Below are 27,501 nucleotides of genomic sequence, written 5' to 3'. Positions count from 1 at the left end.
ATGTAGAACTCAAAGAATCTAGGCCTGCATAAGAGTGCCAAGGAGTTATAGTTCCCCCTTGATGTTTCATATAACCTTCACCTTCCCTTAGTCATCAGGTAGTTCAATAATGTGCACTTCCTTTAGATTTGACAATCAGTCCTAAAACCAGTGGTATTTATTATACTTTCTCCCTTCCAATCTTTCTCAGGTAGAGAAGATAGAAATACATTCTGTCCAAAGATGCTTAAGCTGAAGATACTTAAGTCTGTTTCCAAGGAAACAGATGATAGATTCTTATCTTTAAGGAGCTTACAGTCAAGCCAAGAAAATTTGGAAAGTGTGTATGGTTAAGGGGCCAAAGGAATAAAGGCCACCAAACAGCATAAAAAAGAGAAGCCAGAAAGCTGAGAGGCAGTTGCAGGCAATGACACAGGAGGCCCAGACAGAAGGGCTTTAATGAGGAGGCAGCATCATTTGCTGCAGGAAGTTCTAAGAAAATGAGTCTTCTACAAAGAAAGTGATTCTTACTAGAAAAAAAAAAAAAATGACTAGGAATCAAGGTATCTTCTCAAGGACCAAGCAAAATGTATTTTTTTCTCTCAAAATGTCAAAACAGATTACTAGTTTTCACTAATGAAACAGGTATCTCTCTCCATTATACAACAGTAATAGGAGTTAATTATTAACGTTGAACCAGTATGATTTTCTAAATAAGGATTATGCTTCTTTCTCTTATTTTCTTTCTTTTTTTTCTCATAAAATAATCCAAAATACCACATAATATAATTTGAAGTTAACATTCAGCTCTAAAATTTAGGCTCAGAATTTGTGGTATTTCTTTTTATCTTATTTTCTAACAAAGGGATATTTAGTACAGCATCTTAAATCAGACCAGTTCACTCTCAAATGTGAATATTTAGAAGACCAAAAAGACTAAAGGCACTTTGGTTCCACATAACAAAACAGCTCTTTCTTTCTCTGTTCATCTTTATGTGATTTCTTTCAGTTATGTGCCACATTTTTTTCTTCCAAAAGATACTCACTTGTGGTAACCCCATATGCATCATATTTGCAACCTGTTGTTTGATGCCATCTGTTTAATACAATAAAAAAGAATTAGCCGTCCTATCACATGACCTGAATTTCATCTGATTCCTCTTCAAAGAAATAGGAGGCACTATTCTAATGGGCAAAAATAATGGGTGCTAAATCCTTCAACTAGTTTTAGATGTAAAACACATGTTTTACCCCAGTATAGATTTTACATGTTCTTCTACATCATTACCCTCCCTTTTTTTTCTCAAGCTAAATGGACTGGCTTCTGGCAAATCCAGACCATTTAACAAACTCCAGTAGATATGTTTTATAAGCATAGAAAGACTATTGTGGAGAGCTCCGGATTTACATCTCATCACACAATCAACCTGTTGCCCCTGGGGCACTCATACAACCTTTCTGTAGGTCTTCATTTTGAAAACAGAGATGCTGTTATGGGTTATGTTCTCCCCAAATTCATATGTAAAGTCATAACCACCAAGATGTCAGAATGTGACCTTATTTGGAGGTAGGTCTTTACAAAGGTAATCAAGTTAACATGAGGTAATTGGGTAGGTCTCCTATACTATGACTTATGTCCTTATCATGGGGAAATGTGGACACAAGCACGTGGAGAGAACACCATGTGAACATAAAGATGGCCATCTATGAGCCAAGGAGAGAAGAATGGAATGGATGCTTTCCTCGTAGCCTTCAGAAGAAACCAACTTTGCCAACACCTTGATTTCAGACTTCTAGCCTCCAAAACTGTGAGACAATAAATTTCTGTTGTTTAAGCCACCCAGTTTGTAGTACTTTGTTATGGGAGCCCTAGCAAATTAACAAGATACCATTATGAATCCCCTTCATTATGCTGCATTAAGGATTGCAAAAAATACGTAAAATGTTCAACCCAGCCTCAGGGCTGTAACTGCCCTTTCTAGAAAAATGTATTTGACCATAGTTTTAGTGAACTTGGAAGGCAATTTGTGCTTTCATGTAAAATGTGCTTCAACTCTCATTACAGAGTCCATAGCCTTAGAGTATCTTGCTCAGAACATCTCTACTTTCTAACCAGGGCTCAAGTCAGGACAATATGGTTCCAAGAAACCACAGTCAAATGTGAATCCCTAAAAACAAAAACATGGTAAGTATTGTGTGGGTGTACCTCAACAGAAACTGAAACTGAGGAATCACACTTTCTCCCCAGTTCTCTTCTGTCATCTAATCCACTCTCTTCCACCTAAAATTTTCCTTTGCTCACACAGAGTTCCTTACTGACTCACATTAGCATCTATCTGCGTGGTTCATTAGGCTACTCAGGCAGCCTTTGGCTACTTTTTCAACAGTGGCTCTCAAAATTTAGCAGCATCAGAATCACCTGAAGGGTATGTAAAACTCAGGTTTCTGGGCCCTACCTTCAGAGTTTCTGACTCAGTAGGTTTGGGGAAAAACTAACAACTTCCCATGTGATGCTGATGCTGTGGTCCAGGGACCACACTTTAAGAAGCACTATTCTATAGTATGATATTTCTGCTTCAGTGTTCATGGATTACTTATTATAACCTTTCAGGTTCCCAAAAATCTATATTTTTTTCTTTTTCAACTTTTATTATAGAATCAGGGGGTACATGTGCAGGTTTGTTGCAAGGATATATTGTGTGATACTGAGATTTAGGGTATGATTGAACCTGTCACCCGGGCACTAAACATAGTACCCAATATGTAGTTTTTCAGCCCTTACCCCCCTCCTTCCTCTAGTAGTTCCCAATATCTATTGCTCCATCTTTATGTCCATGCGTACCCAGTGTTGAGCTCTCACTTGTGAGAACATAACTGCATTTAGTTTTCTGTTTCTGCATTCTGTTTCTCCTGTTCTCTTAGGATAATGGCCTCCAGCTGCATCCATGTTGCTGCAAAAGGTGTAATTTCATTCTTTTTTATGGCTGCATAGTATATTCCATGGTGTATATGTACTACATTTTCTTTTTTGCCTGAGCACCCACAGTGGATTGTGCACTGGGCCCTTGATGGGCACCTGGATTCATTCCACGTTTTTGCTCTTGTGAATAGCCTTAAGATGAACATACAGGTGCATATGTTCTTTTGGCAGAATGCAATAATCTATACTCTTAAGAGGACTCACCTACATCCTCTTTTTGCCTTTGCTACACAGGTCTCTGGCCATCCTATATATGGAAATACTTAGGGTAAGTAGCCAGTCAGCCATGGCCAATGAATGGTTGGGTCATACACACCAACACTTGGCTATTTATCACCCCACACATTCAGATTTTTAGGGAGAGGAGAGTCAAGGACACTGACATGTGTCTTCACAAAATGTGAGCCAAACATTCATTTACAAGTCAATTGTTTGTCACAGTAAGTTCTCAGCTGTTGACTTCATTCTGTACATTATTAGAAAGGCTAAAGTATAGCTCTTCTGTGGTTTGGAATGTCCCCACCAAAGCTCATGCTAGAATTTAATTGCCATTGCAACCACATTGAGAAGTGACCTTAAAGAGACGATTCGGCAATAAGAGTGGAACTGTTATTGCGGGAGGGGATTAGCTAACGCAGGAGTGGGCTCCTGATTTAAAAGAAAAAAATTAGTTCGGCCCAACTTTCTGTCTCACATGCCTTGCTTTCTTTTCCACTATGAAATAACACAGCAATAAGACCCTCACTAGTGCCAGTGCCATGCTCTTAGACTTCTCAGCCTCCAGAACCACGAGCCAAAATAAATCTGTTTTCTTTAAAAATGTTGGAGCCTGTCGTATTCCATTATAGCGGCAGAAACCTGCTAAAGACTAAGACAGCATCTCAGAACCATACGAGTTTTATGCTAATAGAAAAGCACATTTAGACTTCTAACTCATGTCATCTGGAACTCTCATATCAGAGATTATTCAGGTAAAATTATGATGGGTTATGGAAGACTTGCAGCTTTGATGGCCCCGTGGATAGACCCAAATGCATCAATAACAGCAGGAGGAAAGACAGGATCTTATAACAGATGTTGTTAGGTGTTTTCATATGTGAGTGCATTAACTGAATGTTTATAAAGGACTATCTGTGTGTCTTCACAAGTAGATTGCCTGTTCCTCTACAGCACACTGAATCTTTGTTTTCCCCCAAAGCAAGCATAGAGCTATATATATAGTAGATGATTAATAAATATTTAATCAACGAGTGAATGATCATCATCCATTATGTTTGTGTAGTTACTTAGAATGTTTTCTTTTGCATTATCTTCCTCAACATTAAAATGTATGGAATTTTCTCTAAAGTCATTTTTTAGCTTTTGTATTTCAAGTTGACATGATTATGGACCAGTCATGGAGTGACGTTATAATCAAGAAAAACTAAATGCCTTAAAATTTTAAAAACGTAACTCCTTTACTTATGTCTGGTGAACTCTATTGACCACGGTGACTATTTCTTTAAAATCTCCTTATCTCTCTCCACCTGCTTTCCTTATGCTCTGGAGCTGCTCCCAAGCCTATTTTTAAACTCTCGAGAAAACTTTTTTCCCTCGGCTCTAATCCACATGTCTCTCATCATTCTTAATCCCTATCCCTTTTCCCCAAATCCTGTATTATATTCTGTATCCACAGCCCTCCTGAGTCAGGATTGCCAGGAAAGCTTGGACTACTCATGTAATGCTCCAATACGAATACCAAACTTAATTTGGGGGCTTTTTATCAGCATCTCCCCAATAACAATGTCTTCATCACAAGAGTCTTATCCCTCCAGGATTCTTTGTTCTACCTTCTAAATATTGTGTCAATTTACAATTAATTTCTCCTTTGGGGATATCCACAACAAGAACAGGCTTACATAGATAACAGAAATGATCGTTAGTTTTTCAAATATGATTCCATTTAAAGCAAGAATTTTCTTCCGCCTTCTGCTATGCAGATGCATTCCTTTCTCCCCACACTCTCAACTCTCAAATTCTTAAGCATAGTAAGTACAGTTTGGGGGAAAGAGTGTTTTTTAATCTAGAAAAGAATCCAGAGAACTTTGCAAGATTTTCTCAAGTGGTTCCTACACTCCCTTTAGTGCAGATTAAATACAGTCCTCTAAATGCTGAGATGGCAGCTGTAAACAGAGGCAGTATTGCTGTGGCACAAAACTACCTCAGTCATAGGGCCAGAGTGCAACCTGCCTATTTTGAATTTGGTCAAGCAAGGAAAGAATGCCTTAGTTCTATTTCCCTCAGGCCAAGCTCTGTTTACTTATGTACTATCTCAGGAATATGACAGGATCCAAGGCCAGAGTCAAGGTATGGAGATAGGATGTAATAGAGAAAGACTAAGTGTGAAGCTAAACTTCATTATTTGCATCCAAATGATAAAAATAATAGTAGAATCTAGAGATTGGTAATGACTGCCCTTAAAATTGGTAGCAAATGTTCTGGTTTTTACTGGGAACAACCTTTGTTATAGATGGAACTTCCTATTCTGAGTCCAATGGCCACTCTTGAAAAGGACACTACATTCCCGGCAATTAAGTCAAACTTTAAGCTAGTCTCATAGCTCAGTGCTCTCAGTTCCAAAATATAAAGCGAGGAGAGTAAAAAAGGAGAGATGCTCTGTGCCTACCATGAGCTCCTCAAAATTACCACTCTTTGAACTCAAAAGGTCAAGCTTGAGCTTTTACACTCAATAAATTTGTAAAGTTTTTGTTCTCACTATTCCCTCGGTCCAGAATGCTCTCCACTCTCCCCATCAGCTTGACAAATTCTTTCTTCTCTGTTTTGTTTTCAGTTTAAACATCGCTTATGCCAGAGATCCTTCCCTGATCCTTCCTATTCCCATTTAAACTAGGTGAGACTCCTGCTAGAGCTTCTTTCTGTAGTACCAAGTACTGACCCCACTGGGTCCTTACCAGGCACAGCTTAGGAATTTTCTGTCTTTCTTCTCAACAATAAATTCCATGAAGGCAACAACCTTCTCTGCTTTTCTCATCATTTTGAGCAAGTGTTTAGCACATATGAGGTGATAAATAGAGCTTTATTTTGGTTCTCAGACTATTCAGAGAGAAAAAAGTTTTGAAATATTTTTAGACATAGTATCTTCTTTTTTTAGGAATATCCATATATACATTTTATATTATTGCATAGCTTGAATTAGTCTTGCATACTAACCTTATATCACATATAATTTTTGTCCTACTTCCAGTTTTTTGTTTTTCTTCTTAGTTCCTATCTGTTTTCCCCTCCTCTGTCCCCAGTTGCTATTCCAGGACAGCACTTTCTAAAATTCCAAAGCTCTCTGTGCTTCAAAATTTTGAGAATTCTTGCTCAACATGACTATTTCTAGAAACTGCTTGCAAGAGTTCCAAAGTCCATGGCTTCAGTATCAAGGTCATGGGAAAATCTTTACTGTTCAGAGAGAGATTTCTAGAGCCCTCCAATGAATATGTACAAATCTTCTACTGTGCATTAGCAGAAGAGCCAACACATGATAACCTTTGATTATAATATTTTTTCTGAAATGGGTAGCCTCAACTGGCAATTTACATCTAAAATATCCACTTTGCTTTAGAATTAAGTTCTATTTACCTTAGTAGTAACAAGTTCTTTAAAATGAAAAAAATTATTTTTCAAGACTGAGGCTTGGAGAAAAAAAATAAAATAAAATAATTGAGTAAGCACTACTAGGGAAAAAGAGAAACATGAGCAAGGTAAGGAAATTAAAACAAAACAAAACAAAAACTCATCGCCTTTAAATGTGTTCAAGTCTCCAGGTCCAGATTATTCAGAACAAACTTGCAGATCAATGAGGCAGTAAACACCCAGGGAGAGAAACAGGTTTAAGATAAACATCAATAACTATAAAGGTATTTGTATTCCATAGACAGAAAAATTGACCTTCTGATTTAGAGATTGATCAACTTGCTGTTGATCACTAGCAAAATTCTAGGATAAATATTAAATAGCCAATTTGTGAACATTTGGGCCAGAAAATCTTGCCTTAATCCCAAAGGAGTTTTCTTAAGATCAAGTTATGCCAAACTTAAAACACTATATTGGATGAATACCAAAGAGAAATTCAATTGCAGTAAGGCTCTTGACAACGTTTGTTATCTTTATAAACCAGATGGTAAACTGAAGGTTATAGCAAAATACAGTTTGGTGAATTCAGAGTCAATCGAACAAGCATATTAAGGGCAATTGTTTAGAGGATCCATGTCTTTTGAGAGGAATAGTCTCTCCGGAATGATCACCCTACCTGGTGTCATTGATGATGACTTAGATGATATTTTCAGAAGTGCCAAATAAACAAACTGGGAGGGAAAATACGCTGGTTAATAGGATCAGATCAAGATTGAGAAATATTTTAGCAGACAATAAATATCAGAGCCAGAATTTCACAAACGCATGATTAAGGACATATGTCCGAACAGGAATTTCTGTTAATAAAATATTATATATGTTGACTTAGAAAAATCAGAAAACACAAACAAGCAAATAGAAGAAAAAACTGTAAATGTGATAGTCATTAGGACTGTCTACAAAAATTGCTCTGAGCTCATTGGAAGCTTGCATTTCTTTGTTCCTTTGAAGTGAGGCATGAGATTTTCTTTGAACAACAAAATACCAGAAGTGTCATGTGGCGTGTACAAGTTGCCTCATCCTTTTTTCCTGCCTCAGTAGTAGTGGAAGCTTCTGGAGCCATCTGTCTGTGTCTCTGAGTGGGTGTGATCAGTAAGCCCCTCTCTCATAAACTGTGCTGATAAATAGTATAAGCAAGAACTAATTTTTTGTTGTGTTAAGTCACTGGGATTTTGGGATTATTTGTTACTGCCGTATAATCCAACCTATTCTAAGTGATGAAACTACTATTTCAGAACATAAAGATAAGAAAAAGTATGTTTGTGCTATGTTAATTGCAAGATTTTTAGCACACATATGTGATATACACATAAATTATGAAAATGTCATGTATATTGTAACATACTTGTTTACTTCATTATATTGTGAAGTAAGTATATTTCTACATCAATTTTTAACTAAATAATAATTACGGTCCATTACTTGAACATGTCATACCTAACCAATTCCCTACTATAAAAACTTTATTTTTTCTATTTTTATATTATGAGTAATGCTATGATAAGACTTTTTGGACACATCCTTAGTATTTGACTTAGAATAAATTAGGAAAAGTGATATTTTGAGAACAAAATTAATTGCTTTCTTAAGCTTTGATCATATATTTCCAAATTATACTAAATAAGTAATAAAAATGTATAGTTCCATCAGCTGTGTGTGAGAAAGTCTGTTTTCCAGGTATTTGTCTGCATAGAATATTGGCTATTAAGTTCATTTTTAGCAGTTTAATTTTGCCAGCACCTTTGGTGTCTAGCTTGTTTGAACATTTCATCACATGTTTGTGAGCCATTTTATTTCTTCATTTGTGACTCACTTATTCATATTCTTTATTCATTGTTCTACTGATATTAGTCTATTTTAGTTGATTCTCAAGGGCTCTTGAGATATTAAGTCTGTTAACCCCTACCATATATTTTGCAAGCATATTTCTGTTTTCTTTTTGATATTTTATTATTCTTCCACTTTGGAGCTTTAAATTTTAGTTGGCAAAATATAGCAGTCTGTCTTATGCGACTTATATCCTTGAAGGATACACTTGGAATTCTCAAATCTCCAAGTAAAATTAACATTTTCAAATATAATATTTTCCTTTAGTTCATTGATTATTTTGTTTTTACACATACATTTTTAATCCATCTAGAATTTATTTCTGAATATTAAATACAACAGGATTCTTCCCCTCCCCCAAAAAAATACGTAGTTGTCTTTAACTGATCTTAAACTCAACAAGTAGCATTAGAGAGGCAAACACACACATTAATGCAATCTTAAACTTCTTTAACAAAAATCTAGGACACACCAAGAAGGAAGTCATAATTCTACTACACTCTCCATCTGTTAGACCACTTCTAACATTCAATCAGGACACGGATAAATAGGAAGATAGTCAGAGAAGGGCAACCAGAATGGTGGTGGTTCAGGAAACCATATCTTTTGAGGAACAATTCAAAAAATGTTTTGCTCAGAGAAGAGATTGATCTTGACAATGAAAATTGTATTCAGAATTAGGAAGGATTGACATGAAAAAGTGGTAGATTCATTCTGTGTAGTTCTAGATATTGGCATTTGGTGCATTAAAATTTATAGCAAATCGTATTTCATTTAAATAAAAGGAAGAATTTTATATTCAAATATAAAGTACAGTTATCCCTCAGTATCTATGGAGGATTGGTTCTAGGACCTCCCATGGATACCAAAACCCACAGATGCTCAAGCCTGTGATATAAAATGGCATAGTATTTATACTGGACCTATGGACATTCTCTTTTAAATCATCTCTAGATTACTTCTAATACCTAATACAATGTAAATGCAATGTAAATAGTTGTTATGCTGTATTGTTTAAGGATAATGACAAGAAAAAAAGTCTATACATGCTTGATACAGATGCAGATTTTTCCCCTAAATATTTTCCATTAGTGCTGGGTTGAATCCATTGATGCAGAACCCACAGATACAGAGGACTGACTATACTGACATCCTACTGCTGGAAGAATTCAAACAGTTACTAAATGCCATTCAAGTTTGTACAGGAGATCCTTGCTTGGGTTGGGATATTAAACTAATGTCCTCTAAGGCCTCTTCCAAAGTCTAAGATTTTATGATTCTGGATTGTTTGACCTAGCTGAAGAAAATGACTTGGTAAATAACTACTGTTATTTTCAAAAATTTAGGTCTGAGTTCTGAAAAATGCTTAAAGTGGGAGGATAAGACAGAGCATAAGCAACTTAGGGGATTGGCATACAAGCCCAGGCCCTCCCACCCAATGATAAGCAGTAGAATCTTAGGCAGATCACGTATCTCACCTGGGCTACAGTGTGTCATTCTAAAATGAGAGAGTTGAACTAAAATATCATTACTAGATGATCTGAGAGTCCCCTCAAAGCCTGAGATCCTGTAATTCTATGTTTAATAAATAGGTGTAATAAATGACATAATCAGGTTTTCAAATAGAAACTCTTATGCCTATTTTAATAAACTCTGGTTGTCTCAGTGCCTTGTCCTACTGATAGCCTTAGATCCAAAAACCAGAGGTTAAATCCAAGGTTCACACATTCATCATTCATCAAAAAAAGTTTAAGAACTTATTTTGCACGGGGCACAATGCTAGGTACCACTGATTCAAGGGCAATTAAAGTGAAGCCTGTACTACCAAAGATCTCACAGTTTAGTAGTGATGACAGCCTAGTAGACCAACAATTACGCTGCTACATAACAATTGTGTTGGATGTCTTTAACTGCCGTAGTATCAGAGGCTGACAGCCTACTTGGCCTTTAGATATCTCAAATATACCCCAAGAGACTCTAGCTTATAATTTCTCTCCTCATGCTTTCAAGTTACTGAAGGTGAATGTGTTCCCTGTTTAAAAAGTTTAATAATTCGCCATTCGGGAGTATTTGCTGTGTGCTCTATAGCATGCTATTTGATCAGAATTTCTTTAGAGAACAGTTAACTTTAAATCAAATGGAACTCATAAGTGAGAGCTTCTCCTTTCTCTTTGGATATTTTTTTGCACTTGAGTTTCAAATGCTGAAAATGAATGATCTCTCCATCATAACATTCACAGACCCTTTTCCTGACTTATGGTGTGTGACTGTGGCCTGGCACTTGCTGCAGATGAGAACCCTTTCAAGCTAGAATTGGAGGGCTGAATCTGCTTCTACCATTTTCGAAGACATGGCCGGTAGCCTGGGCTACTCTAGGCTTTCTCTTCTATGTTCTCTGGGGCTCTGCTTCTGACCTGCCTTTTTCCTTTTTTTCCTTCTGGTCCACCTCACCTCAAAGAGGACACGTGGGAGATAGGGGAGGCATTCCACAGCCAGGGCCAAGAAGAAAGGACGACCACCCCGGGGTCGAGTCTCTGGCAGCCTACCCAGTCTATTCTGGGGTGAATCCGACCCGATTGCATGTTTCCCTAAAATAGAACACCAAGTTGAAGATACACCAAATTGTTTTCTACAGTTTTTAAATAAACATAGACGTTGTAGTCCCCCAAAATAAACCTTAGAGAATAAAACAGTGAATTTTTCAGTAAATATATTAGAAATAGATGGTAAGAAATCCTCCAATCTGGCAAAGACTGGAATGGGAGCATGAATTGGAAACAGGTCAAGCCTCCTGGCCATAAATAGTCTCCTCACTTTAACCAAGATGATTGTCTCATGTGCTCTGACCCAAGAGGGTTACTAGTTTCCAGGAAGAGAACTGGTGGGACTTTTCAGCCCTAAATGTGCTTAAAGGACAAAGGAAAGAAACTCAGTCACAGAAACTAGTGAATGGAAAAAAACATTATGCTATTTTCTTTTTAATGTTATTTCAAAGCAGTAGTTTGGATAGATGTCATGTTGTTTCCTATGAATGCCATGGGGGTATATCGGCATGACTACCTTCCTATGACCAAAAACTAAGAGGGATAAATTAGCCCAGGTCAGAAGCAGAGTCTGGAACTTGTGTGTGTCAGTCTGCTATTTAACACCAAGACCTTTGTCCTCTAAAGATAGAAAAGTCCAAGAGGAGAAAGCATGTGTCAATATTATTTTAAATGACATTAATTTGATATTCCCTAAGTGAAAAGAAGACCCTTATAAAGACACTTTGTCTCTTCTCCTGTTTACTTCTCCCATCTATCTATCTTTTATTCTTTCTCTCTGAAAAGAGAGATGCATTTCTGAAAAAAGATGATGCAGTAAGATTGGAATAGCTAAACCTACCACACAGGGATGCTTTAAAGCAAGCTTGTCCAACCTGAAGCCTGCAAGCCTCATGAGGCCCAGGATAGCTTTGAATGCAGCCCAACACAATTCATAAACTTTCTTAAAACATTATGAGATTTGTTTTGCAGTTTTGTTTTTTTTTTTTTAGCTCATCAGCTATCATTAGTGTCAGTGTATTTTATGTGTGGCCCAAGACAATATGGCCTAGGGAAGACAAAAGATTGCATAACCCTGCTTTAAAGAGTAAAAGAATAACTTATGGGAAAGCACCAATCAGACACATAGGAGGTGCTCAGTAAAGGAATAGCTCCATCTTCTTTCCTTGTTGGCAGAGGGAAAACATTGCAAGATCATGGGTAGATAAGTGAAATGATGAGCACTATATTATGTTCTTCTCCTTGTTGGAATCATATTGGTGAGAAAGGAGTGCCAGGTTCAAACATCAAATCCCTGAGTTTTACTTTTTCCAATTGTCACTGCAGGTATTTTTATCAAGGCAATGGAAAAAACAGTGCTCCCCATTCCCGGTCAAAGAGGTCTCTGCTAAACAACAAATTATGCCTGTTGCTCAAGGTTCTATCAGATTCCTGGCATCAGATTAGGAGTTCCTTTGAAGAAAAGACTATAGACTCTAATAGAACTCCTTATTAGTCTGCCTTCTGAGAAGGTGTAATAATATGCTCTCTATGGGAACTAGGTAGTCATTTGTTCAACTAACAATTAAGGAAGCACCACTCATAGTTGGTTACATAATTGGCAGATATCTTCCAGTCGGATTATTTTAGAGGCCATAAAGAACAAAATGGTTTTGCTATAAGACATTTTCCATTTAAAACAAAGAAGAAAGATTTAACTGCTCTGACATATGTACATGAAAAGCCATGCACTATAGGGAATGAGAGTGCAGATTTTGGATTCAGGTGTTCCTCAGTTCCAATTTCTTTACTAATTGTGTGGACTTTGGAAAGTTATTTCACTTTTCTGAAATGCCATTTTCTCAGCTGTAAAGTAGTAATGGTAATAGCTTACCTTGCAGGGTTGTTCAGACTTACATGAGATAATAATATATATTATGTGCTTAGTTCATATGGTGTCTAACCCTATAAACAGCAGCCAATAAATAGCAGTTACTGCCGTGCCAAAATTGGACAAGCTATCATCACCAGGGCTCTGTGCCCTGAGTATTTTTGTTTGGCCCTTGTCTTTAGCCAACTGAGCAATACAAAACTGAGTTCCTGAGAAATATTGGAAATGATAATTCTTTGGTTCTCACCACCCCCATATTGTGAAGTCCATGATCTTCACATGGCAGATTCTCTCCAACCAAAGCCCCCTCAGAATTTTGGAATGGAATTCTGATACCACAACAAGTGCTGTAGAGACTCCATGGGCATGGGGAGCCTGACTGGGAGCAGGGGTTCAAATTGCCCTTGGATCTTATCAGCAGCTCAGAAATGTTACAGGTAGTCAGCTACTAGGAAGTGGAGGCCTAGCCTCTTAATTTTGTTCCTGCTTAGAAATAGGCATACTCTGGGTTTTCATAACCCTGAAAATCTCATAGAATAGCCCTGAACACTCAGCTTGCCTTATCAGAAATAAAGACCACTCTCCATTTAGAGACTGACCAAGAAAGACACTCCTGCTGTTATAGTAATATGGTTGCCCTTTGACCCCAGGAAGTTCATTATATCTCTTTTCTGACCACAAAAGATTTACTCCAACTCCCCAGGTAAATGTCTCTCCTCTAATAAGGAACCAAGCTCCAAAGATCTTGAAAGGTTTAATATATACCTTTCAGAACTATTCATCCACATAACTAGTAGTCTCTTCATACTCTCTTCACAGCACTTGAGGCATTAAGAGTTGCTCAGTAGGTTGCTGAATTATTGCAACTCGGGAGCCAGACTATGACAGTGAACTGACATGTGCTTGTGGCCACCTGAGCACTGTGTTTTGATGAAGGAAAAGAACCTTTCGCAGATGCAGTAGAGACTTCTATTTGATGAGGTGAGTGTAGTGCAAGGGAAACTGCCTATTTCGGATACTCTGGACATAAAATGACATGTAATGAAGACAATCATAACAGAACAGCCTCCAACCTCAACAGTGTTCTGGTGCAATCAAATTTATTTTTCACTTTTAAAACTTTTTTAAAAATACATGATTATTGTAGACAAATATAGTAATATAGAGAAGTAAATTAAAAAATTAAACATTTCCCAGAAAACCACCAATATCTAGTATTAATGCTGTAAAACGTATCCTCCTAGTCTCTTTTTAATATATGTATTCATTTTATAAAAATGGTGCCATGGTAAGCATTCTGATATGTAATCTGCTTTTCCCCTTGTATACTGTAAACATTTTCCATAAATATTTCTCTCTATTATTATCTTCACTAACTTTTGGTAATGTTTTATTATTGTGTCACAATGATTTAATCAAGTATGAATTATCAATATTTAGATAGTTTCCAGATTTTCAGAATTATAAAAATAGTTTGATGAATTACACCGTAGGTGAATGTTTGTTCTTAACCAATATTCTTTTGTTATAATAAATTTCTATATATGGTGTCTGCTGGGTGAAAGGCTACGTGCAAGACTGTGTTCACACACCCTGCTATGAACACTCCTATACAGGACCCCTGTCAGCAGATGCAATGGTTTGCCTCCTGTGAGTGAACTTTCTGGGTCTTAAGTAAATGTCAAGATGATTCTGTTTTCCCATTTCAGTCTCAGTTTACACTTTCTTATCTGAGGACTCACACTGTTAGTGCTCCCATTTTATTCTCAAAAGTATCTTTGTTGAGGCAGCATTGTATAGGCATCTCATCATGGGGTAGATAAATGCTTACCTTTAAGAGATAATGCAAAACTGTTTTCCAGACTTGTTGCACCAACTCAATCTTCCCAATAGTGTATAAGCAATGCTGTGGATCTGTTGTCAGACTTTTTTGCTTTTAATGAAATGGTTATAAAATGCTATTTTATAGCCACATGTTAAATATGCTTTATCTTTTTTTACATTTTAAATTTCATCAGTGATACATTATAATTGTACATATTTATGGGGTACACGTGATATTTTGATACATGCCCACCATGTGTAATGATCAACTCAGGGTAATTAGGATATCCATTGCCTCATATATTTGTCATTTCTTTGTGTTGGGAACATTTGAAATCTTCTTTCCTAGATACTTTGAAATATCCAGTAAGTTATCGTTAACTATAGTCACCCTACTGTGTTCTCAAACACTAGAACTTCTTTCTACCTAACTATATTTTTGTACCCATTAACCAACCCCTCTTCATCCCTTCCACCCCTTAACCAGCCTTCCCAGCCTCTGGTAACCATCATTCTCCTCTCTACTTCCATGAGGTCAACTTTTTTAGCTTTCACGTATGAGTAAAAACATACAATGTTTGTATATATGCTCTACTAATGATTTTTATACTTTTACATGTTTTCATGATGGTGATTATCATCTTTTTGCTTCCAGATGCAGGACTCCCTTCAGTATTTCTTGTAAGACCGGTCTAGTGGTGACAAATATCTTCAGTTTTTGCTTGCTTTGGAAATACTTTATTTCTCCCTCATTTCTGAATCATTTCATAATTCTGATATGTATGTATATCCTTTCTTATATTAAAGAGAAAGCACGAGATAATGAATATGAGATTCACATTAGCTCAGATAGGAAGGAGGCATAGGGATGAAATGTGGAGAACTTACAATTAGATATCAGTTATCATCAAGATCTGAGCACCAGGCATGGTGGCTCATGTCTATAATCCCAGCACTTTGGGAGGCCAAGGTGGAAGAATCACTTGAACCCAGAAGTTCAAGACCAGCCTGGGCAACATAAGGAGACCTCCATCCCTACAGAAAAAATTTTAAATTAGCCAAGTGTAGTGGCACACATCTGTGTTCCCAACTACTCAGGAGTCTGAGGTGAAAGGATCGTTTGAGTCCAGGAATTTGAAGCTCTAGTGAGCCATGATCGTGCTACTACACTCCATCCTGGGTGACCAAACAAGACCCTGACTCAAATTTAAAAAAAAAGAAAAAAGAAAAAAAGAAAAAACTAAATAAACAAAAAAATCTGAGCATTCACTTTGGTTGGTATTTTCTAAGGTTTAATCAGAAACAAATAAGCAAACGAATGCAGGCCATGAGTATGTACTAAACCAAGATTATGATTAATTTATTTCTGTGTACAAGAAATCCAATGAAAAGAAGGAAGGATGTGAATATTTGAAGGTTATCTATAGCTGAGGGTAGAGTGACAAGCACCCCTGTGGCCACCAACACTGGGACTACACTGAGTCAGACCCAAAGCCAGCACAGCACTGGGTCTTGCCCAAGGCCCATGATGACCACTGCCTAGGATGTTCCCTCAAAGCCCAAGGGCTCTACAATCAGCAGGTGCCCAATCCAGCCGGGCTTGTGGCCTTGCCTTCAGGGAGCACGCTTTCCCCACCCCACCCAGGCCAGGTCCAGAAATGCTGTCTTTGAGCCAGGGCCCAGGATCAGGAACCTTAGGAATCTACCTGGCGCTCTATTCTACGGTGTCTAAGCTCTCTCCAAAACCATAAGACAGAGTCATTTCTACTCTTCCCTCCCCTTTCCTCAAGCAGAGGAGACTCTTCCCATAGCCACCACTGCCCCAGGCTTGCAGCAAATGCTGCCTGGCTACTACAGACGTTCACTTAAGGCCCGAGAGCTCTTCAGTCAGCTTATGGTGAATACTGCTAGATCTGGGTCTCTCCCTTCAGGGCAGTGGACCCTCCTCTGGTCCAAGGTGCCAAGGCATGGAATTAGGAACCCTAAGAGCCCACTTGGTGCTCTGCCCCCACTGTGGCCGAGCTGATAAGCAAGGGCAAGGCAAAGCTCCCTTTACACTCTCCTCTCCTGTTTTCAGGCAGAAAGAGTCCCTCCCCATAGCCACCACAGCTGGGAATGTGCTGGGTCTCACCTGAAGTCAGCATGGCACTAGGTCTCATCCAAGGCCTGCAGCAAATACTGCCTGGCTACCACTGATGTTTATTCAAGGTCCAAGGACTCTTTAGTCAGCAGGTGATGAATCCTTCCAGAACTGGATTCTTCCTTCTAGGCAGTGGGCTCCCTTCTGTGCCAGGGTATGTCTAGAAATGTCATCTGGGAGCTAGAACCTGGAATGGGGGCCTCAGGACTCTGCCTGGTGCTCTAACCTACTGTGGCTGAGCCACTATCCAAGTTTCAAGATAAAGTCCTCTTTAGTCTCCCCTCTCCTTCCTCAAGCAGAAGGAAGGAATCTCCCTCAGAGCTGTGAGCTGTGCTGCCTGGAATTGGGGGAGGGGTAACTCAAGCACTCCCTTGTCATCCCAGCTGGTGTCTCACTAGGTTGTGTGCACCCCAAGTCTACCGGCAAGTACAGCACTGGGACTTGCCCAGGAATTTCAGTCCTTGTGGCCTAGACTGCCTTTCAAGTTTATTTAGGACCCCAGACCACTTTAGCCCAGAGGCAATACTTTCCAGAACTCAGGTTCCAATCGCTGGGATGCATGATTCCCCTCTGACTAGGGCTGGTCTAAATGCTCCCTCCATGGGCACTTGCCGATGTCTGCCCTGCTTTACTTTCCACTGTGAAAGGCAGCACTGAGTTCCAATGCAAAGTCCCGCAATCACTGCACTCTCCCTCCCGCAACACGCAGATTCTTTCCCTGGGCCATGTGACTGCTGCCGTGGGATAGGGGAGGGGTGGTGTTGGCAATTCAAGACTGTGTTTCCTATCTTCCTCAGTGCCTCTTTCAGTGGTATGAAGTTAAAACCACATACTGTGATCACTCACCTGATTCTGGGGTCTTATAGATGCTTTCTTATGTGGATAATTGTTCTAATTTGGTGTTCCTACAGGGGCGACAATTGCTGGAGGGTGCTATTTGGCCATCTTGCTTCCTGAAGGTTATTTATAGATACCACTAGATCTGCCCTCCAGAAAGGTTAAATAATTCATATTGCCATAAAAATGAATAAGAGTGCAGATTTCACCGTGTCCTAAATTGCTTTATAAGGCTAAAGTGATTGGATTGGATCCACCTGGGCCATGATACACACCTGAGCTGTGGAATTTCTCTCTGATTCATGAATGGTAAGGCATTTGATCGACCCTTACCATTCTCATCTTTGCCCGAGGCCTGCTCACTTTGGTCTGGTACTGGAGCTAGCATGCAAAGCAGGGCCTACAGCATTTAGCTGAGGGGTGGAACCATCTGAAATGCCTCTGCCACTGTTGTCTTTAATGGCTTTCAGATGTGAAGAGGATCACATGCTCTCCAGCTGTTTTTATGTTCACTCCAGGGGCATTGTCTCAAAATTTCCAAAATATTCTAAAATCGGGGGTATAACTCAGTGGTTGAGCATTTGACTGCAAAATATTCTCAAATCTACCAGTTCTCCACCACTATCATCATGAGTGGTAACAACTAATGTCTAGTTATTGTTTAAGGTGCCATAATTAAAAGGTATGTAAATAAAAGAAGTTCCTTGACCCTCAGAGTTACATTTCTTTATTTTAAGAAATAAGATAGGTATGCTTAAGTCTCCACCCTCAGTCATGGGAAACTGCATTTCAGTAATGTTTAAGAGCTCCTTTTCCTCCCAAAAATGATACAGGAGTGGAGATGGCCAAGGAGAGGATGTACCCTAACTGGAAATTTCAGTCGTCACCAAAGTGTACATTGTCATGGTCCATTTGAATGCAGTTGCTTCTGTTCTCTCTGTGGTAAGTCTGAGCTGAGGATCTTTCATTAAGAGTCTCCACACAGTCCTCCACAACGCTGCCTCCATCAACAATCTTGCCATCTCCAGTGAGTCACATGGGAGCAGAACTAGGTCCCTACAATATTTATTTGAAAGTAAATAGGCATTTGATAAACAATCTCACTTCCATACATCTTCAAGTCTTTGGAAATCCCCCTCTCTTTCCCACCCACACTGCCTCCTCTAATCCTTGGAGCTCCTCCTCCTTTTGGATAATCATTCCACATGCCTCAGTTTACCTACTTTTCATAAGTAAAGACCTGGGTAGGGTTTTCTTGGTTTTTGTTTTTGAGACAGAGTCTTGCTCTGTTGCCCAGGCTGGAGTGCAATGATGTGATCTAGGCTCGCTGCAACCTCCGCCTCCCGTGATCAAGCAGATTTTCCTGCCTCCACCTCCCCAGCAGTTGGGATTATAGATGTGTGTGTGCCACCCCACCCATCTAATTTTTGTTTTGTTTTGTTTGTTTGTTTGTTTGTTTTGAGATGGAGTCTCACTCTGTTGCCCAGGCTGGAGTACAGTGGTGCGATCTCAGCTCACTGCAACCTCCGCCCTCCGAGTTCAAGTGACTCTTCTGCCTCAGCCTCCTGAGTAGCTAGGATTTCAGGTGCCTGCCACAACGCCCGGCTAATTTTGTGTATTTTTAGTAGAGACGGGGTTTCATGATGTCAGCCAGGCTGGTCTCAAACTCCTGACCTCAGGTGTCCACCTGACTCGGCTTCCCAAAGTGCTGGGATTATAGGCATGAGCCACCACATCCAGCCAAGACCTGTTTTCTTTAGCAGGAGAGAGAAATAGAATAATGCCTTTTCATTTTTACTAGATGTGGTGAAGACAAAGTAAATGCAACTTAAAAAGAAACAAGCAAACAAAATTCCCGAAATGTTAAGACACTGTCTTGTTGATTCTGCCCTCAAAATATGTCCAGAATCTAACCACTTTTCTCCAGCTCCTTTGCTGTTACCTAATTCAAGCCACTATCATCCTGATGTTGTCCCTTTCTGAATTCTGGTAATTCTCTCTATCTCCTTAAACCAATCTCTGAATCCACATTTGTTCGCTTCTAACAGATTCTCCACAGAATAGCCAGAAGGAGATTTTATTTTATTTTTTATTGTTTTTCAGACAGACTCTCGCTCTGTCGTCCATGCTGAAGTGCAATGGCATGATCTCGGCTCACTGCAACCTCTGCCTCCCGGATTCAAGCAATTCTTGTGCCTCAGCCACCTGAGTAGCTGGGATTACAGGCATGCATCTGGCTAATTTTTTTTTTGGTATTTTTAGCAGAGACAGGGTCTTGCCATGTTGGCCAGGCTATTCTCAAACTCCTGACCTCAAGTAATCCACCCGCCTTGACCTCCCAAAGTGCTGGGATTACAAGCATGAGCCACTGTGCCTGGTCCAGGCAGTAGATTTTAAAAACACAATCACATTGTGTAACATCCTCAAATAGTAAGATATACAATCATAAAATGAAAAATTCTTATCAAGATCTACAAGGCCTTCTAGTGTTATTCCCTATTGCTCTACTTTAGGTTATTGATACGACCGGTTTTGTTTGTTTTTAAACTTCCCCTAACTCTTTTCTAGCTCAGGATTAGTCTACCCCTTTACCTAAAATCTTCTTTTCCTGACTACCTTCTGGTCATGCCTCATGTCTTAGCTAAATGTGATTCCCTCAAAGAAGACTTTCATTGATGCCATAATCTAAATGAGTGACCCTGCTTTAGTTTCTCATTATGCTTATTGTCATTCTTAGCATTGCCACAATATGTCATTATCTATGTGTTGACGTGATTATTTACTCAATATCTATTTCCCCCACTGACCACATATCACCAGTGCCTAATGAATAGCAGATGCTAAAGAAATTAACAAATGAAAAGCAAAGATGTGGAACTTTGAATAGTTTAAGTTCTATTTAGGCAGACACACACACACACGCGCACGCGCACACACACACACACACACACAGGGTAGTTATTGTGGGTTATAGACCATCTCACTTTCCTAATTCTCATCTCAGACACTGAGTAACTACAGGCCCAGTCATTGCCACAGAATTTTTGCTTCATATTCTTGTTGACTGCCTTACTTGAAAGCAATTCAATCCATGTGTAAGGATTCCATTAGACAGTCTGTCATGAGACAAAGGCAAAAAATCCCTCGGTTCTATTTTTGCTACCATCTGTGTCTTTTTAAATTCTTCCTATATGTGGAATTTTTTCATTGCTTTATTTGACTTCTGTAAATCTGCTAAATATGTTTACAAGCAACTTCCACAACCCTTCTCCACCATCACTCCCACTTTGATGTCATCCCATTTTAGAACTGGATAGATATTTAAGATCCTCTTAACTTTGCAGACAACAGAACAACCAAGCCTCAGAGAAATGAAGTGATTTGCTGAAAGCTACTCAGTTGTGATTACTAATTGTAGAAAAATAGAGCAGGGTGCAGTGGTTTGTGACTGTAATCACAGCCCTATGGGAGGCCACTGTGGAAGGATCGCTTGAGCCCAAGAGTTTGAGGCCAACCTTGGCATTATAAGTGAGACAACCATCTCATAAAAACATAAGAACATTAGCTAAGTGTAATGGTGCACGCTAGTAGTCCCAGCTATCTGGGAGGCTGAGGTGAGAGGATTCCTTAAGCCCAGGAGGTTGAGGCTGCAGTGAGCCAAGATTATGCCACTGCACTCCATCCTGGGTGGTACAGTGAGACCCTGTGTCAAAAAATTAAAATTTGAAAAATTTGAAAAACAATTGTAGAGGAATAGAAAGCAAAGTGAGCTTCTAAAACCTTGGCCCTTATAATTTACTCCCAAATTTTCTATCTTAAAAAAAGAGAAGAAAAAGAATCAGGGAACATTTTAAATCTGAGAGTGTTCCAATTCCTCAAAAGATGTTTAAAAAGTCAGTTTTTACCATCATTCTGAAGAAAGCAAGGAAATAAGACCTAAAAATATTTAAAACTCAAATCATCTGTATAGGAAAATTTCAGTATGTTCTAGGCTTCATTGTGTTTACTTTTCAGACTGCTTTCTGTAATCAAGTAAGATTAAGTGAAAATTACCTAGGCCACAAAACTGCAATGAAATTATTAAAGCATTTATTTAAAATATTTTCAGTCAGGTGCAGTGGATCTTACCTGTAATCCCAACACTTTGGGAGGCCGAGGCAGGAGGATCACTTGAGCCCAGGAGGCCAAGGCTGCAGGGAGTTATGATCATGCCACTGTCCTCAAGCCTGCATGACAGGGCCGGAACCTGTCTCTAATAAAAATAAAATAAAATAAAACGTTATTTTCTCTTTAATCTGAACAATTCTAGGATCTGGCATCTTTGATGTTTCCAATACAATCAATTTCAAAATATGTGCTGAATTTATACTATGCAAAGGAGTGTTGTTTGGGCCTCATATGAGGGCCAAGAAGGTGAGCTCACATGGAGACAGGCTGTATGAGTCCACTCTCATGATGCTAATAAAGACATACCCAAGACTGCGTAATTTGTGAAAGAAAGAGGTTTAATTGACTCATAGTTCAGCATGGCTAGGGAGGCCCTAGGAAACTTACAATCATGGCAGAAGAGGAAGCAAACACTTCCTTCTTCACATGGCGGCAGCGAGGAGAAAAATGAGAGCCAAGTGAAGCAAGAAGTCTCTTATAAAACCATCAGACCTTGTGAGAACTCACTATCACAAGAACAGCATGGGGGAAACCACCCCCATGATTCCATTACCTCCCATTGGATCCCTCCCATGACACCTGTGGATTATGGGAACTACAGTTCAAGATGAGATTTGGGTGGGGACACAGCCAAATCATATCACAGACATTAAGAAGCTGGTACTCTTATTATAATGGGAGAAGCCCACATAGTCAAAAAAATTACTCTGAAATCTATCATGGTGTCAGCACAATTTGAACACAGACTGTTGTAAATAAAAGAGAAATAGTAGTCTTTGAATTTAATACTAGAAAAAATATTAGAAGAGAAAATTAAATTCTACTTCAATTCTTCACATTGGTGAGGTAGACAGCTTCAACTGGTCTTAAAAATATAGACTGATTTTCTATAAATTATTTTTTGAAAGCTAGAAATACGCTAGAAATATGTCATACCAATCAGAAAAAAAAAAAAAAATTCTAAAGGAAGGTGAGGGACAGGAATAAACAACTAAATGTGAAATTGTCTCAAAGACATCAGGTTGGGTACTGAATTAAGTTTGTCTTAAAATCAAATTATAGAGACTTCCAGCAGTTTCACTGCTGGAAATTTATACTATGAATATATTCCTATGTGAAGATATCTATTGTGCTTTTCTGTAATTTACAGAAACTGAAAACAACGTTATGTATTCATCAGAAAGGACTGCTTTATTTAACTGTGTTCAATACATATCATAGAGTACTATGCACTCCTGAAAATGAATGAGGGAGATCTAGAGGTACAAATATGGGAGGAGGTCTAAGAAATATTACTAAGTGAAAGGCAAGGAAAATAACTATACAGAAATATAAACAGAATCCTATTTGTGCAATAACAAGATTGTATAAATATACTCCTCATAAAGCATTCTTAGGAGAATACTCGAGAAACCTTTTTTTTTTTTTTTTTTTTTTTTTTGAGATAGGGTCTTACTCTGTTACCCAGCCTGGAGTACAGTGGCACAATCACAGCTCACTGCAGCCTCAACCTCCCTGGGCTCAGGTAATCCTCTCACTTCAACCTCCCAAGTAGCTGGGACTACAGGCATGCACCATCATGCCCACCTAGTTTTTGCAATTTTCTGTAGAGATGGGGTTTTGCCACGCTTCCCCAGCTAGTGTTGAATTCCTGGGCTCAAGTTTCTGCCTGCCTTAGCTTCCCAAAGTGCTGGGATTACAGACATGAGCCACCATGCCAGGCCAGGAAACTCTTAGTGAGCATATCTTTGGAAAATGAGACTGGGAAGTTACACGAAAAGAAATTTTTATTTTATGCCCTCTGTGTCTTTTGATTATTTTTAAATTATGGAGAGGTATTACTTTTGTATTACTTTTTGTTTATTAAATTCCTATACTATTATGCATATATCATTTTAAAACTATAGTTCTTTTAAGTTAAGTTTACTTGGGAAAATGTCCTAATTTCTTTTCTCATTGTATGTCTTTAGTTTCTATATTCCAGTGACTCTGTTGTGGATTATGTGTTTGCCCTAGCTTTTCCCATCTCTAATAACATCATGAACTGGCATTTCTGAATTTTCATTTTTATTATTGGACTCTTTAATCCTGCTTGTTTTAAGAAGCATTTTGCAAGTTACATGTTAACTAAGACACAGTACCTGATTTAAAGGGGGCATAAAATGCAGTGGGAGAGACAGAAACTATTTTTACTTCATAAAATCCAGTTTTATAAAAAGCTCTGTTAATAACACTGAGGGAGTATGAGAACACAAAAGAAAGCATACTAAATTTGGTCGGGGAAAGAATCAAGGAAGATTTCCGGGAAGTTATGACAATTAAGATCAGTCTTGAAAAGATGAATCAGCTGGTACAAGTATAATACATGGCCTTCATAGATCATTTTGCATGCCTTATAATTAGTGAAATTTAGATATAGAAGAGATCTTAAATAATATTAAATGTAATATTCTCATTTTTAAAATAGCGAAACATGACTTGTTAAACAACATGGGCTGTGGGGTCAAATTAAATGGCCAATACAGAGTAGACACTTAATAAATATTTGTTCCCTTCAGAACTGGCTACATAAATTACAGGGCCCAGTGGAAAATGAAATACAAGGCGCCTTGTTCAAAAGTTATTAAGAATTTCAAGACAGTCACAACAGAGTGTTAAAACAAGCATAAGCCCTTCTGAGCACAGGGCTACATTGAAATAAGCCACAGTTCTGGGGTTCATGAAGCAGGCCTCCCTCCCTCCTCTAATCTAAGTTCCAAGGGCTAAGTAGATGCAGAAATTAAACAAGAACTCAGGTCTCCTTTGGACACAAAGACCTCAAAATTTTAAAAGCTCATAAACAATCTCTTCACCCAATATTTTTAACTGAGGGGACATGAAGATCTCATATTTATCTTTATTTATTAGTTAATCAATTTGTCCCTTTATTCATTCATGTCACAAATATGAATAAATGTGTCCCAAGAGCCTAGGACAAAGCTGGTTCATAATAGGTATTCAATGAAGAGTAGGTGAATGATGGATGACCAGATGAATGAGTGACTAAACAATAAGCTACAATTGAGTATTATTGCCCATAAAAAGAAATAAAATTTTGATGCATGTAACACCATGAATGAACCTTGAAAACATTATGCTAAGTGAAAGGAGACAGACACAAGAGATCACATATCATATAATTACATTTATATGAAATGTGTGGAATAGTCAAGTCTATAGAGACAGAACGTACATTAGTGGTTGCTGGGTTCTGGGAGGAGGGAAGAGTAAGGAGTGACTGCTCATGGATATGGGTGTTTTGTTTTGTTTTGTTTTGTTTTGTTTTGGAATGATGACAATGTTCTGGAATAAGATAGCAGTGATGGTTACACAACTTTGTGAAAGTACTAAATATCATCGAATTCCACACTTCATAAAGGGTGGATATGATAGTATATGAATTATATCTCAATTTTTAGAATGTAAAACAATAAATTAACCAAGATAGAAAGATTTAAGTAACTTGCTAAAAATTGATTTGCTGTTACTTGTGATGACTGTGCATCTAACATCAAAACTTTTGGCTCCTAGTTCAGGCTTTCTCCAGTCTATCAAGCTACTGCCCAGAAAACTGCAGAGTGCTGCCAGCTATCTCTATGGCTCCATGGAGCACTGTGCTTACATACGAGAAACCTCTCTTGTACCAAAGTGTAAATACAGTGGTGGCTGCATTCTGCCTCCAGAGGATCTGGCCTACCGAGTGAAGAATAAAGGGGAGACAGAGCAAGGGGAGAGCCCTTTCCAAGAGATTCCTCATTTTCTCTTTGTTGTCCTAGACACCACCCACTGACCTTGTATCTCAGGTCTTGGTTGAGAAACCAAAATAACTAGTGACACTCCTATGATGCCTTGGCAACATTCCCTGATAACTTAGAATATTTATTTCCTGTTTTCCCAACTCTCATTTATTTCCATGCTAGCATAGAGCAAGATAACATGTAACCTCTTGTGAAATGCTTGATATTTGTCCCTTAGAAGAGACATTAGGACTAAAAATTTTGCAAATAGTAAAATAACAACACTCATAGCTTGTTCTTGTGCGTAATATGTGAAAGTTTTCTAAACTGTATTTTAGTTTTAACTTACATTCATTTGTTACAGCAGAGTGAGGCAAGCATCATTTTTCTCCACTTTTTCACTTCTAGTTTATGATCCTCTCTTCTTCCTTACCAAGAGAATCAATAAGGGTGGGTGTTGTGAACACATGTTTTTTGTCCTGTCAGGAAAAGTTAAAGGTTAAGGTCCTGCTCCCAAATGATAGATAATTAATCATCATTAAAATGGCAACCTGTCACTGGAAAAGGAAAAGCAGAAATATAAAATAAAGCAGATATATGATATCAGGTAGCAACAAGGATGTCACAGATTTAATGAGTATAGGGGATGTTGCACAAAAAGTTTTATGCTAACCTCTAGAAACAAAAGAAAAAGCAGAAATGGTCTATATGTTCATAGTCTGTATGACCATCTCTCTAATTTTGAAATCAGCAGTCATTCCTTGGTTGGCATATGCTACTTGGGAGTGAAGGATGGAAGAACACAGAGAACAAAAGTTTCATCGTTAAGCTGTGAAGCAGAGAGAACAGGCAGCTAGCCAAAACTTACGCGGTTCTTCAAATTTCTGATGGGGATCAGAGTGCCTCTCCCTCACTGACAAATATGGAATGGAATGTAAGGCTGCTACTCACAGGGTTCTCTGCAATCCTGAGATTGGTTCTGTTCTAGCCAAAGCTCTTGGCTAGAACAAGATTCCTGTAAGCTCCAGTCCAGTTGAGACTTCCTGGGAGAATGTGCCTCTGCTGCCCCTTGCAGAACTCCTGGACATCTTAGTGACAGCCCCACCCCCACCACTAGTCTTCCCAGAATTCGAGCTGTGAGAACACATCAATTCCTGCCTCGGGCATTTGAGTCCATTTTCAGTGAACTCAGGATAGTTGAATGGAACACCATCTCACCCACCAGCTGGCTAGCATATGACGGGGAGGAAATCATGGGCTTTGAAATCAAACAAACTCAGGTTCTTACATTCACTAATCACACTCAGAAACTATGTATTCTTTGTAGAATTTGAAAGTGTTAACCTCATTGAGCCTTACTTCCTCAGCTATAAAACATGAATATAACGATATTTTTTTCTCCAGTATTGCTTTAAAACAAAGTGAGATAAAGAATGAAAATTTCCAATTTACAAATATTTCTTAACAAAGTATAAATTTCTTCCTTTCTATTCCAAAGCTAATGACTTCAGGTCAAATGGTATCTTGAGAGTGGGGGGATTCTGAGGGATCAGTTTCAGATCAAATTCGTGTAATCAGTTGAAAACATCCTGTTTGATTAGTCCCCTTAAACTCTTTATGTGGCCTTTCCTGTCCTCTGTCTATTTCAGTTTCTAAACTTTTGTTCAGTATCACATCTCTAAAGAAGCCTTTTTAGACATTTTTTCTGATCGTGCTTTCCTCCATAAGATTTAATGCCACAGAGACACTATTATGTTTGTTTATGGACTGTATATAGGTATATCTGTGCTTTATACATTAATATAGTAAGAAAATGTTAACCCCCGCCAAGAACCAATTTTCACCCTTTGCTGGACGATATTGCTCCTATTGAGAAC

The 27,501-nt window shown here is 38.5% G+C and overlaps 1 protein-coding gene and 1 long non-coding RNA gene across 19 annotated transcripts in view; one reads left to right on the top strand and one right to left on the bottom strand.

Moving 5' to 3' along the window:
- LOC135969412 (uncharacterized) overlaps positions 1–26,116 on the bottom strand; it is an 89,971-nt gene extending 63,855 nt beyond the window's left edge. The window contains exons 1-3 of one of the 2 annotated variants that reach the window (XR_010584662.2): positions 25,974–26,116; positions 21,810–21,933; positions 19,391–19,435 (exon numbers count right to left, since the gene is read on the bottom strand). This is a non-coding gene — a long non-coding RNA (uncharacterized lncRNA). Of the gene's footprint in view, positions 1–19,390; positions 19,436–21,809; positions 21,934–25,973 lie in introns of those variants that run through there. The other variant, XR_012431715.1, reaches the window with a different exon arrangement.
- PHLDB2 (pleckstrin homology like domain family B member 2) overlaps positions 1–27,501 on the top strand; it is a 231,950-nt gene that overhangs the window by 37,644 nt on the left and 166,805 nt on the right. For 11 of the 17 annotated variants that reach the window (XM_074033497.1, XM_074033492.1, XM_015446454.4 and 8 more), the window contains exon 2: positions 18,515–18,623. The exons of the other annotated variants lie outside the window; for them this stretch is intronic. In XM_074033497.1, the coding sequence (XP_073889598.1) occupies positions 18,585–18,623 (39 nt within the window). In that variant the 5' untranslated portion in view covers positions 18,515–18,584. The remainder of the gene's footprint in view (positions 1–18,514; positions 18,624–27,501) is intronic. 17 annotated transcript variants of the gene reach the window in all.

This window comes from Macaca fascicularis, chromosome 2 (assembly GCF_037993035.2).
Source record: "Macaca fascicularis isolate 582-1 chromosome 2, T2T-MFA8v1.1".
Classification (NCBI taxonomy): Eukaryota; Metazoa; Chordata; class Mammalia; order Primates; family Cercopithecidae; genus Macaca; species Macaca fascicularis.
The sequence above is the reverse complement of the archived record's forward strand: the minus strand, read 5'-3'. Positions and strand labels throughout refer to the sequence as shown.